This window comes from Furipterus horrens, unplaced genomic scaffold (genome assembly GCF_987537825.1).
Source record: "Furipterus horrens unplaced genomic scaffold, mFurHor1.1.pri manual_scaffold_5, whole genome shotgun sequence".
NCBI lineage: Eukaryota > Metazoa > Chordata > Mammalia > Chiroptera > Furipteridae > Furipterus > Furipterus horrens.
Genome location: NW_028327175.1, coordinates 136,692,895 through 136,706,772, shown reverse-complemented (window position 1 = coordinate 136,706,772; position 13,878 = coordinate 136,692,895). Strand labels below are relative to the sequence as shown.

General features: G+C 36.3%; 1 protein-coding gene across 1 annotated transcript in view; it reads left to right on the top strand.

The window, feature by feature from the left end:
- Positions 1–13,878, top strand: part of CC2D2B (coiled-coil and C2 domain containing 2B) — a 99,299-nt gene that overhangs the window by 26,107 nt on the left and 59,314 nt on the right. The window contains exons 15-20 of the mRNA XM_090277924.1: positions 2,502–2,631; positions 2,828–2,946; positions 6,666–6,843; positions 8,455–8,605; positions 9,936–10,083; positions 12,524–12,662. Coding sequence (XP_090134050.1) covers positions 2,502–2,631; positions 2,828–2,946; positions 6,666–6,843; positions 8,455–8,605; positions 9,936–10,083; positions 12,524–12,662 — 865 coding nt within the window. The remainder of the gene's footprint in view (positions 1–2,501; positions 2,632–2,827; positions 2,947–6,665; positions 6,844–8,454; positions 8,606–9,935; positions 10,084–12,523; positions 12,663–13,878) is intronic.

Sequence of the window (13,878 nt, the reverse complement as noted above, 5' to 3'; positions counted from 1 at the left end):
CCCATTGCTCCCCCCACACCCAACCCACCCCTTCTCCCGCAATCATATCCCTCCCCGTTGTCCATGTCCATGAGTCATTTATACACATTCCTTGACTAGACCCTTTCCTTATTTATCCCCCTTCTCTTCCTCCCCCTCCCCCCTATTGTCTACTATTCTACTCTTTTTCCTATTTAGTTCATTTGTTTGTGTTGTTCTTTAGTTTCCTGTATTAGGTGATATCATATGGTATTTTGCTTTCTTTGCCTGGCTTATTTCACTAAGCATAATTCTCTATAGTTCCATCCATGTTGTTGCAAATGGCAGGAGTTGAAGATCTTTCTAGGAACTATTTCCTGGCCAGGTTTACCACTAATGACCTCACACCGGTCACGGTTTGGAAGCCTTCTTGAATAAGCTTGTAGCCAGGCCTACGGAAAAGACAGTACTTATGAAAAGAAGGCCTGGGAACTAGCCACTGAACTCAGGTTACCTTTTCTTCATTTGTTTCGTTTTGAGCATAATGGATTTGATAAGTCTTTGTGATATTCCTAAATAAAACAGTTGAATTGGCAGCTGGATGAATGTGGAAGTCTGGCTTAGGAGTAGTTAATTGAAGCCCTATGTGTGTGTGAAACTGCTTAGAAAGAGGGTAGAGAATGAGATGAGAATAGAACTGAGGGATGAATCTTGAGAAACTACATTGAATGGCTTGATAGAAGAAAAGAAACCAGAGGAGAGACAGAGAAGCACTGGTTAGAGTGCTTTGCCACAGAGGCAGAGAAAAGGGAGCGAGTGGTTAATAGTGTTTAATGCTTCAGAAGTATCAGTTAAGTCCCGTATTATTCATTGGATTTCCTCACATAGAGATTATTGATCTTAGAGAAAGTTTTATGAGGTGATAATGGTCGAATGAGATAGCAAGAGGTTGAGGATATAACCCTTCTCATTTAGGCAATAAGCTCTCCTTGTCAAATGTTAATAACACTGCATTAATATTAGAAAAACTGGCTGGACAAGTAGCTACAGACCTTGTATTTTGGCTACTTAACCCAAACCACAGCACTGGTGAGTAGCACAGAGAAACTAGGTTCCTGTATGTTGTCTTCATCTGTGTTCTCTGGTAGGTGCCTACCCACCTGGAGTGGATCCAGATTACTGTCAAAGGGACTTTTTAAAAGATAAAGAAAGTTCAAGCTGTACGAGCAGGAAAAAATACAACATTTAGTTTAATAACATCCTCAGAGCTACTGAACAGAGAGGAAGAAGATCACTATCTCAATAATCTCCCCCAAAAGGGATTCTGGGTATTAAATCACCTATTCTCTAACTTTCTATACACCCCAATCACCTGGGGGAGCTTTCTCATTATAACCGTTCTCATTGTAATAAAACTGGCTGGACTTTTTCTGGACAGACCTTGTATTCCCAGAAGTAGGATTGCTGGGTCAAAAGGCAGTTCCATTTCCAAGTATTCAAGGAAATTTCATACTGTTTTCCATAGTGGCTGCACCAGTCTGCATTCCCACCAACAGTGCAGTAGGGTTCCCTTTTCTCCACATCCTCGCCAGCACTTGTTTGCTGATTTATTGATGATAACCATTTTGACAGGTGTGAGGTAATATCTCATTGTGGTTTTAATTTACATCTCTGATGATTAGTGACATTGAGCATTTTTTTCATGTCTCTTGACCATCTGTACATCCTCTTTGGAGAAGTGTCTATTCGGGTCCTTTGTCTATTTTTTAAGTGGATTGTTTATCTTCCTGGTATTGAGTTGTATAAGTTCTTTATATATTTTGGAAATTAAACTTTTATCAAATATATCATTGGCAAATATGCTCCCCCATACAGCGGGGTCCCTTTTCATTTTGTTGATGGTTTCTTTAGCTGTGCAAAAGCTTTTTAATTTGATGTAGTCCCATTTGTTTATTTTTCCTTTGTTTCCCTTGCTCAAGAAGATATATCAGCAAAACTATTGCTACATGAGATGCCTAAAATTTTACTGCCTGTGTTTTCTTCTAGGATTTTTATGGTTTTGTGACTTTCATTTAAGTCTTTTATCTGTTTTGAGTTTATTCTTGTGTATGGTATAAGTTGGTGGTCTAGTTTCATTTTTTTCCATGTACCTGTCCAGTTTTCCCAACACCATTTATTGAAGAGACTGTCTTTACTCCATTGTATCCTCTTGCCTCCTTTGTCAGATACTAATTGATCATAAAGGTGTGGGTTTATTTCTGGGCTCTCTGTTCTGTTCCATTGATATATATGCCTGTTCTTATGCCAGTCCCTGGCTATTTTGATTATAGTGGACTTATACTATAGTTTGATATCAGGTATTGTGATACCTCCAACTTCGTTCTTTTTTCTCAAGGTTGCTTAGGCTATTTGGGGTCTTTCACCAATTTAAAGTGTAATGTTCAATGTTTTTTAGTATATTCACAGAGTTGTGCAACCTCAATTACAACTCTCCAATACTTTCATTATTTCTACCTTAAATAATTCTATTTATTATTAATTAGGATAAAAATAAATAAGTGTGATGAAAAAAACCAAGAACTGTCAGAAATGTCTGAGACTGAGAAGAAAACTGAAGGAAAAGCATACAAGAAAACTGAAGAAAAAGCATATAATAATGGGGAAAAACAGGAGGTATTTATATTGAAAAATAATATTCAGCTCAACTACTTATAATATTTAATTGTTAGGTAGAATAGGATATCTTGGTATTTGTAACAGTTACCTAACAAAATGACAAATATAAGAAATAAAAGCCTAATTTAAGAATAATTGTCCTAAGCAATGAACTTAAATCGCAAATTATATATTTATTTTTTTGGTTTCCTAGAACCTCTTATATTTCGCTTCAGAACTTGGAGAAGCAGATATTGAAAAAATAAAGCCAATTACTTTGATTCCACAACTTTCTTTTGCTGCAGAATTAACACACTTATCCAAGTGTTCACTGTAAGCATTTTTACAGAATTATTTCTTTCTTATATATTGTCTATGAATTGTTCTCTTTTTAATAATAATGTTAGATTTCTTGAATGAGTACCGTGTGCCCAACACTTTGCTACTTTTTTTTATACATTTGCACATTTAATTGCTACTGCAGCTCTATGGTATTATCCTCATCTTAAAGATGGGGGAATTTATGCTTATGGAAGGTTAAATCGCCCAGGGCCACATCTCTTAATTTATCAGTGAGGTGGGAGATAAACCAGTTTGATATGATGATTGTTTTTTGTTTTTGCTATGGTAATCATTTTTGTTCATATGTGGATGGGTGGGGTATAAAGTCACTGTAAAAAATAAGATTATATGGTAGCCCTTGCTTGTTAAGGGGACCCCCCCCCTTGCTTTCATAAAATGTATTCTGTATCAGCAGGCCCCTCTGGGCAGTTTTCTACTTTGACATAAACCTCTTTCCTTTTCACTTGCAACTTCTTCCTTGACCTATCTTTCTCTCTACTCCTGGGACATTTCATGCAAAAACAAGTATCACACAGATTCCCGTTTCTCCCACCGGTAGGCCTATGGATCTCATCTTCCTTAAAGGACATATGGCAACTTAGAGCACTGAACAACATCCAACTTTTCAACATTTCTGTCCCATGGGAACATGCATCATTTAGCACAGTGTTGGAAGATAGTGGGTGCCCAATAAATATTCATATATATTAAATGAGTGAGTGGATAGTTGTGTTTTAAAATGAACATAAAGAGTAGCAGACACAAAGGCCCTATTATCACAACTATGTTTCTGACCAGAGAAGTGCAACAGTGAAGCAATGCTTTATTTGTTCTGCACCTACTTCTCAAAGGGGCCTGAGATAATTTATTATGTAAGACACACATACAAAAGGACCATTTAAATGGGGAGAAGAGAACAGGAGCAACAAAATGAAAGTTGTAAGTAAAGAGAAGAGAAAGAGGAAGGTATTTGTGCTGGAAAACCTAGGTTAAAACTTAGTAGAAGTCACAACAAAAGGAAATATGATGTTCTATATCTTTTGTGGCATTGCTTTCAATATCCATTTAAAATGTCCAGTTTAATAAGAATTGACTCTCTAGAAAAGAATACTATACTGATGTCAAGGATAGAGATGAAAGGAGTACAGGAATAAAGAAGAATTAAAGAGTTTACAAATGAAGGGAAAAAAGCAGATTACCTGAAGATAAATATAATCCTGAATTAACAAATTTTCATCATCACTTTATGAGCTCATTATTGAAACTACTTACAGAGGACAGCATGAAGGGCAAATTTTATTAAGATATTTCTGTAGAGGTAATTGGGAATATGCTTAGAAGAGGCCAACAAGGAGAATAATTAATCTTTTATCCCTGAACCCTTTGAGAAGATTACCGAGAAGATGGGCTTATATGGGGACAGGAAAATCCTGAGCCAATAGGACAATTGGGGTGGAGAACAGAAGGGGCTTTTTCTTTTCTTTTTTTTTCTTTCAGCTTTTCCATTTTAAATTTACTTTGTCTTTAATTTACAGATGTAAAGTATGGGTTTTTTTTTTTTTAGGTATATTTTATTGATTATATTGTCACAATAGTTCCATTTTTTTTCGCCTTTGCTCCCCTCCTCCCAGCAACCCCCTCCCCCAGCAATCCCCCCCACGCCCCCCAGTCCATGCCCATGGGTCATGTATACAAGCTCTCCAGATTCTCCCTTTCCTATATTATTATTATTTTTTAAATTGATTAATTTTTTATAACAATAAAAAAAATAACATTCCCCCTCTCTCAGACTTGAGACCCTTTATAATCTTATAGAGGACAATGGGCGCTGATCTCATGCTCCTCTAGCTGCTTCAAGCTGGGCATGGTCGTCGTCCTACCTACCCTTGGGTCCAGAAATCCCTAATAAGAGTGGGGGTGTGGAGGGGAGTGTGGCCTTCCCACATGGGGAAGGATCTTGCAGACTCCAGGTCAGTTGGCTGTCCCCGTACAATGACGTGCTTGGTTTAACAGGCTGGCATCCTTGTTGTATTCTGAAGGCAACAGATTTGGCAACAGTGTTAAAAGATATCATTCAATCCATAACCACTAGATGACAAAAGGCAGGTATTAATTTTTCATTGTCCCACATTAGGAAAAAGAAGGGCTTCTTTGGAGGAAGGTGTGCCAGGCACGTCATACCTGTTCAAAACCCTTTTGCCCACTATACCTAGCTTGGGCTGAGGGAAATATTTTAGGTTTCCCCCTTCTCAGACCTCTGGGTACTTTCTGTCCAAGCCATTACGATAGAAAAAAGAAACCTGTTTTAAGGTGAAGCCCCCAAGACCACCCCATTCTTCACCAACCCAGCCATTTAGTTCAGCCAAACCATTGAGTCTCAGGAGGCAGCGATGCAGACAGGATTAAGTGAGGCCTATACATATGGACAATCACTCAGGTAATGAGGTCCTAGGCTTATGCCCTTTGAAAACAGAAAACACATGTTAATTTATGCAACATAACTCACAAACCAGTCTCTGAGTCTGTAAGACTGTCTTATTGGAAAGACATCCAGTTGCAAGGCATTTGACATTCTTCTTGCCTGTAGATTAAGCATCTTTGATGATGCCACAGACCTGGTTTAACTTATAAATAAAAGGAAACTTTAAATCAGAAAGGGCTTTTTCTGTTACAACCACAACTTATCTTCCAGCCAGCCTTCTCCCTTTCCCAAAAAGTGGAGCAGGTCTTAAACATCATTAGGTAAGTTTCTTTGCAGCTAAAAAGATATTTGATAAATGTTGGTTGAGTGAATGAATAAATGAATAGATGGAAGGCTCTCTTTAGGAATTTCATATCACTCAAGGGATCAATTTCTCCAACAAATTTTTTTATAGAAGCTGCAGAGAACTAACCACTCTTGCTTGCCTCTCAAATTTTTGGGTTCAGAGGAAGAATGTCTTGGAGAAAAAGGGTGTACAACCTAAAGCCTAAAGGGATTTACAAAGTCCTTGAATAAGGCACAGCAGGCCTGTTGACTTAGAACCACCTCCTAGAAATTATTGAAAACATGGTGTGTGTGCGCACGTGTGTGCACTCTTTTAAGAGTTAGAAAATATTTTTGAGTTCTTGATTCAAGTTTCCTAACCCCCATTACTAAGTCCCTCAGTTTCCTTCTCTCATAAGACATGATGGGTAAGTGCTATAATATCTTTAAGTTACAATTTAGTAAAATAAATAGTTGAATTATTTACAGAACCTTAATTTTAGTTCTTTTTCTATTTTTAAGTAAGTATATATATTTAAACCCATTTTACTGGGTAAGCCAATGTGGCTCAGTTGGTTGGAGCGTCATCCTGTAAGTGAAGGATCACAGGTTTGATTCCCAGTCAGGCCACATACCCAGGTTGTGGGTTCAATCCCCAGTCCAGGTGTGTACAGGAGGCAACCAATTGATGTTTTTCACATTGATATTTCTCTCTCTCTATCTGCCTCTCTCTCTAAAAGCAATGAAATAATGTCCTTGGGTGAGGATAAAAAACCAAACCAAAACAAAACCAAAAACACTTCACTGGGTAAGAGAGGCTTTTATCCACATATTGGCAAGTGTTATAAGGCTTAAAGACACCATTTACTCTCTAAAATGATCATATTTTCACATGCTAAGGTTCACTTTGAAATGAACATTTTTATATCTTTTTTGCTTTTCAAAAGTTTTATTTAATTTTTAGGCACGAACAAAAAAGGAGAGCCAAAATTCAGAAGCTTAAATATTTTATTAAAATATTATACAATGATAAACAGGTTTCTTGCACTTCAGTATCTCCTCTACAGTTTGATTTTAAAGTCATGTTTCAGCAAATTTTCAATATCCAATTACTATATTGGCCTGAAACAATTTGCTTGGAGGTATGTCATTTACTTTGTATTTTGTTTTATGCCATACATAAATTTTAAATTGGTTGTTAGCTATTACTGTATGTGATAAGTTACTTCTTTTATGTTAAGAGGTAACTGATTTATGTGGATAAATAATATACTTATAAATAATATATTTTAAATTTATTATTAGTTTTTTATGCTGCAAGTACAAAATTATTTGATTAATGGTTGTTCTAAACACTTTTCTTTTTTCCTGCTAAAATTCCTACTAATCCTCGATGTGCAATATTTACTATTCCTTTGCTAGTGAGGCAGAAGAGGGTTATTTAAACTATAATGGGTGGTATAGCTATTTTAAATATTGAAGGATGTCTCTAAATTGCCCCAGCCCTGACTTGATTTCAGCCTCTTGCTGTATTTGTTCTTCACCTGTTTTGGAATTTGGGATCTTTTAAAGAATCTAATGAAAGAACATACACAAAATAGACCCCTGATCTCTGCCCAAAGACCCCACCGTGAGAACCCCTGCACTACTAAAGAAAGAGGAAAATAGGACAATGGAGAACAATTAGAGATCTTAAAGGAGTCTAGACAAGAAGTCTTGATGGCTAATGTAGGGGTTCAACTTGCATCTATACCTGAAAGAAAAGTTTTGAAGTAATAAAGATTTGTGTATGTGAGGGTGGAGTGCAGTTTGAGTAGTGGAGAGAGGATTATAATTACAAATCTAAATCAAAGTTATTTTTACAGTGCCTAAATAATTTTGTGCTATCCCTGATCAGAGGCTGTATTCATTTTATTCATCAGTACTATTAGCTACCTGTCATCTTAAAATGTACTTCTGTTGAAATTCTTATTTTAAAAATATACTGACTATACTTTCCTGCTATTGTGCCTAAAATAAATTGTGATATAATAATCCAACCATCTGAGGTTTAAAATATGCCCCCTAATATAAACAAATGCACATTTTCAATCTTTTATTATCCCATTACTTAGCACAAAAGCCTACCAAACTAAGAGACAGGAAAAGACACCATTAGCAGCTGCAGAAATTTAAAAATAAATTTATATGTTCTAGCCTAAGAGATTCTAACCTACATTTCTTTTTTAAAAATATTTTATTGTTTTTCTATTACAGCTGTCCCACTTTTCCTCCCATTTCTTCCCTCCACCCTGCCCACCGTTTCTCCCACATTCAATCCCCACCCCATTGTCCATATCCATGGGTCATTTATACTAGTTCCTTGACTAGACCCTTCCCCTTCCTACCTTCCTTCTCTCCCTCCCCACTCACACCTTGTCACTGTTAGTCTGCTCCTTGTTTACATGCCTCTGGTTCAATTTTTCTCTCTCTTTTTTTTTTTTTTTTTGGTGTTGTTCATTAGCCTCCTGTATTAGGTGATACCATATGGTATTTGTCTTTTGTTGCCCAGTTTATTTCACTAAGCATAATTCTCTGTAGTTCCACTCATGTTGTTGCAAACAGTAGGATTTCCTTCTTTCCTTCTGCCACAATACCCATTTTATATTATAATATTTTTTTAAAAGAATACAAATGTGTTTTTGAGGGTCCTTATTTTAGTTTTTAATATTTTTTACTTCCAATGAGCTATCAATCATTTCTTTTATATTTAGGTTTATGAAATAAATAAAAGGACAAGCTTACTGGCAAAACTATATATACCTTTACCTAACAACACAGAGCTGAAAAGCAAAACTGTCTTGGAATATATAGAGTTTAGCTCTGATGAGCTGGTCATACCTGAGTATGGAGAAGTAGGAAGCAGTAAGTTTATTAAAAATGTTTCTTCCTCCCTATTTTCTTCACGAGTTCCAGATCCTAAATGACCCTGGGTCATTTATGTGAGTAAAGAACTCTATATTTACAGTATTGGATTAAAAATGTATTAAGTTCTTTTAGATATTAAATTAAATTTTTAAGAACTTTACCTTGAATCAGATCTTTGGGAAATCTAAAATTTGGAATGAGCACCTGTGTTTTTCCTGGGCCTTCTGAGATAAGAGCTCCACTCCTGAGTAAGTAGATTCCTCTGCCTCTGCCTCTCCTTTAGTGAAGCCTAAAGTTGTTCCAGGAGTGTTAGTTCATCTTTAAACTGAATAGGGAAGTGAGGGAGAAAAGGAAGGGGAAGAGGAGAGAGAAAGGAAGAGAGAAAAGGAAAGAGGAAAGAAGGGTTGTTTCTGTTCACTTGTTTGTCAATAGATTTATTCCTCATGCAATTAAATTTGTTAGCATGTCTGTGAGAACAATGGCATTGCTCTTCTTCTCCCCTAGAATTCTTCTCTTTCACCTCCCTAGGAGTTTCGCAACTGCTTGTGTCCATCTGGTGAAAAGGGAGGTAGGAACTTGCATCTATAAAAGCGAAAACTCTAGCAGCAGTAGGAGCAGTGTAGTTTATTTGGATGTTGATTTATTTTTTAAATTAATGTTTAGAAATATATGAAATATTTATAATATTTTATTTATGATTACTAAGACAATAATTGTCTTTCTATGTAACGGGGAAGAAAATAAGCAGGGAAAAGAGCCTGGAAAAGACAGAGAATAAGGGAGGGTATAGTGTACTTAGAGTCCAGATGAAGAAGAAAAAAAGGGTTGTGGAGACCCAGGAGAAAAGACCCAGTGAAAAATTTAGGGAGCATTAAGAACTCGGCAAAAGTTTCAAAGAGTATTGTTAAACTCTCTGGAGATTGAGAAGCAAATGGGGCAAGGAGAACACTTAGGAATGTAGCGAAAGGGTGCCTAGAGTACCTCCTCTGCCTCTTTTTCTGCCCCGTGTTCCTTCCTTGCTGGAAGGCCCTCCCCGAAAGAATGGTTAAAAAGCTTCTAGCCATAAGAAGAGGAAAATAGAGCTGTCCATCTCTGTGTAACCAGATCAATATTTTCCTCCCTCTTTTGTGGTGTTTGAAGCAACCTGCCTTGAGGCATCCTGGGTGGGTGGTGAGGGAGAGCTCTAAGATTAGAGCCTGGGGTCAGCACAGATGCTCCTTTGTGTTCCTGGGGTTCCACAAGTAAAAGTCAGGGGGGAGATCAACAATGTGGTCAAATCGCATACTTTTTAAAATTTTTACTTGTTTTTAATGCCTTTTATAAACAGATGTGCCTTTTCTTCTTGAGGGAGATGGGACTGAAGAACTTTGTCTTTTCACATCAGGAAAACTAAGCTATTCTCTATCATGGGCCTTAGATGAAAATGGTTTTCCTCTGACACCGATGTCACAGTCGTTAAGATCTGCTTACTGCAGGTAGTAAACTTTCATGCTTGAAAAATAATTCCAGTCCTCAGCAAAGCATCACACAAAAGCTGTGTCTATAAAAGGGAAAACTCACAGCAGAAAGAGCAGTTAAGTTTAGTTAGATCTTGATTTATTTTTAATATATTTATTAATGTATAAAATATTTATATATTTTATTTATAATTATTTTACTAAGACATTAAGTGTCTTTATATGCAATTGACTATATCTTTTCAATGCTTAGGATTATTGCCACATGGAGGATGAGAGAGGCAGTTTCATAGTTCTTAACTGCCAAGCAAAGGCCAAGATACCTAATGATTTTATTTCTGGGATCTTTGTATCTCCCAGTCATTTTGGATTATGAAATAATAATTTGTGCATTATCAATTTTCTGGAAAGAAAATCCTAGAAATTTTATGCTATGTACCAAGACTTCCTGGAAGAACTGAAATTAATTTCTAGATCACACCCACAAATAGGATTACTAGAAACAAGCACAGTAAAACTATAAAAATAATAAAAATAATGATAATGCTGGCTTATATATTATGCTGCTATCATTCTAAATGTTGGTGTTTTGTAGAGGGTTTATCTTTACTCCTGGTAACTTAAATTTTTTTTTTTTGCTTAATTCATAGAGATAGAAACTCGGGGGCTGAGGGAGGGAGGAATGGGGAGTTATTGTTGAGTGGTACAAAATTTCTGTTTGGAATGATGAAAAATTCTAGAAGTAGGCAGTGATGATAATTGTACAACACTGTGAATATACTTTAAGTCACTCAATAGTGTCGATTGGCATTTGGTTGTGGAGGAGGGAGTGCAGATGACAGAGGGATTTTTCCATAGCCAATGGGCGAACACCTATAGAGGCAGCTGGAGGAATCATTACAGCAAGGGTAGGAGATGTTCTGAGGTTTCTGTTACTTTTCATGACATAGAAATCATGGGATTATGTTGGAATCCAATTACATTTTTAAAAGACTTTGATAGGGTAAGTCTCACTCCCTAATCTATTCATTAACATTTATGCTTTGCCTCAGGCTTGGTTTTCTAAGGGACCTCGGCTAAGACTGTTCCTGTGAGAAGGAAAGTCTGTTACATGATGGTGTCAAGGATATCAGGCCTTAGGGATCTCTTATGACAAAGACATCAATGCAGTTCAAATATGAGGGCAGAAATAGGAATTAAAGAAAGGAAGAATACTCAAACTTCACCTCTTTTATTTTTGCTTACATTCTATCATATTGGCTTTATTAGCAATAATTTCCAAAGATTCATCATAGAAATATGAATAAATATTGATCAAAAATTGATAGTGCAAAATGTGTGTCTATGTTTGGGTTAAGACATTATTGAATCTGAGTCAGAACTGTATTTCAGGTGTCCAGCTGATAGACTGGAATTTTTCTTAACTACTTTATAGGAAAGGCCTTAGAAATCTTCTAGTCCAAAATCCTACTTATGTATGGTGATACAGATTATTTATGAAGGCAGAGATTATATAACTGAAATAATTGATGGCTGTAAAGAAACTGTTACTAGTTAAGGTTGAATTCCTTCTACAGTAAGCCTATAGCTGAGGTCACCAAGGATGCATTATAAGTCTACCCTATCTTTTATAGTTTTCCCACTTCTGAAGATAACTTCATACAACCAAACACGGACTCTTTTGGCCCATACTTCCCAATTAATTGTTACTCTGTATTATGTTTTAACTGTAAAAGTATAGCCTAAAGATTCTATATTGGGGGTTTTCTTAATTTTGCTTAAGCAAACATCTTGGTTAAATTTCAGTACTAATTAGTGTCCTATGGAAAGAAAATATTTATTTAATAAGTTATCATGCTCAGGGTTTACAGAATACATCCAATAAGCATTATGCACTATTCAGCATCTTCTATGAGTACGTTTTAGCTACTACGCAAAGAGTGTAGATGACAAAGATGAATATTTACAGGCTTTAATCTCAAGAAATTTACTTTCTCTTAAGGGAGGGTGTGGACATTTATCAAAATGCTATGATAGCCCTGACTGGTGTGTCTCAGTTGGTTGGGTGTCTTTCAGTAAAATGAGAAGTCACTGGTTTGATCCCTGGTCAGGACACATGCCTGGGTTGCAGGTTTGGTCCCTGGTCGGGGCTCCCATGAGAAACAACCAGTCGATGTTTCTCCCCCTCTCTTTCTCCTTCCCTTCCCCTCTCTAAAAATAAACAAATAAACAAACAAATAAATAAAAATATATTTTAAAATGCTATGATACAAGTTAGAATATTCTGAGAAGAACCTGAAGAGATGTCACATCTAAACCTTCTATTTTATCCTTAAATATAGAGGATGGATGGCTTTATCTTTTAATACCTGAAATGGGTAGGTAGGTTTTCCCTGTATAATAAATGTATAACCTGCATATTGGATGCACATTCACAAAATATTTTTCTTTATGTTAGTGTGTTAAGGAATGTTGATGCAAGAGGTGTTCCTGGAATTCCGTGGCTCATTAATACACAGAAGCTTTTTGAATGGGCGAATGAAGTCAGAATTGACCCAAATAATCCAGAGTATTCTGATTTAATGGAATTTATTATAGTAAGTTATAGCAAATATCAATTCTGAAAATGTATTCTGTTTCTTAAGCTTGCTTCCTTTATGTAGCCATAGTTTTCGGCACATGTTTCTAGGCACTAGGAGGCATGTAAATGTAAATCTGAGGCCTGACGGTTGGTACTCTGCCACTACTTAGCAGCCCACAGCTCATCCTCCAGGCTAACCTTTAGGCTGCCATCTGTTGTACATCTACTGAGTGCCAGGTGTGTTATGAGATGCTACGGATATAAGGAAGACTTACAGGCATGTTTCTTCCCTCAAAGATTCCATTATCTATTCACGTCTCCTTTTCTTCCTTATAGCCAACTGAACTGCTCAGAAATATGAATAGATGTGCCCCAATATGCTTTCTTTAAACTTTTATTTGTGTCGTTCCCTCTTTCTGGAAGGCCACCCACAGGGGCTATCTCACCCATCCTGCAAGTCTGATAGACATTTTCTTGGTAATATCAGTTAAATGTGTGCTCTTTTTTCATTATTCTCCTGTTAACTTTTTTTTTCCTTTTTATAAATGTTTATGGTTTCAATTTCATTATGCCTTATGTTGTAGTTATTCACTGATGTGTTTTATCTTTCCTTGTGGAGCTACGGTTAATATATTTTTGTCTTTCTTATGACAACTAACACTCTTCCTTGCATATACCATGAACCCTGGTTTGCATTCACTGAATAAAGTGATGCTTAAATAGATTATTGCAGTTAAGTTTCCCTAGATCAGAGCCTCCCGACTGATGTGCTGAATTGTTACAGGTGCATAGAAATACTGATTTTCTCCTACTCATAGGATAACCAGATACAGACAGTCTCATCGTTAAACCCAGTGTGCAATACAAATATTTTTTAATGTATGATTTTTTAAAAAATTTGTTTTTAATATTTTTATTTTTAAATTACATTTGTACAATATTATATTAGTTTCAGGTGTGATTATACATTTATATAACTTACAAAATGATCACCCCAATAAATCTAGTACTCATCTGACATCATAGTTATTAAAATATTTTTTTTATAATATATTTTATTGATTATGCTATAGAGTTGTCCCAATTTTCCCCTCTGTGTCCCCCTCCGCCTGGTACCCCCATTCCCTCCAGCAATTCTGCCCACTTAGTTCATGTCCATGGATTTGGCTTCACGTTTCCTATGCTATTCTAAACATCCCCCTGTCTATTTTGTACCTACCAATTATGCTTCT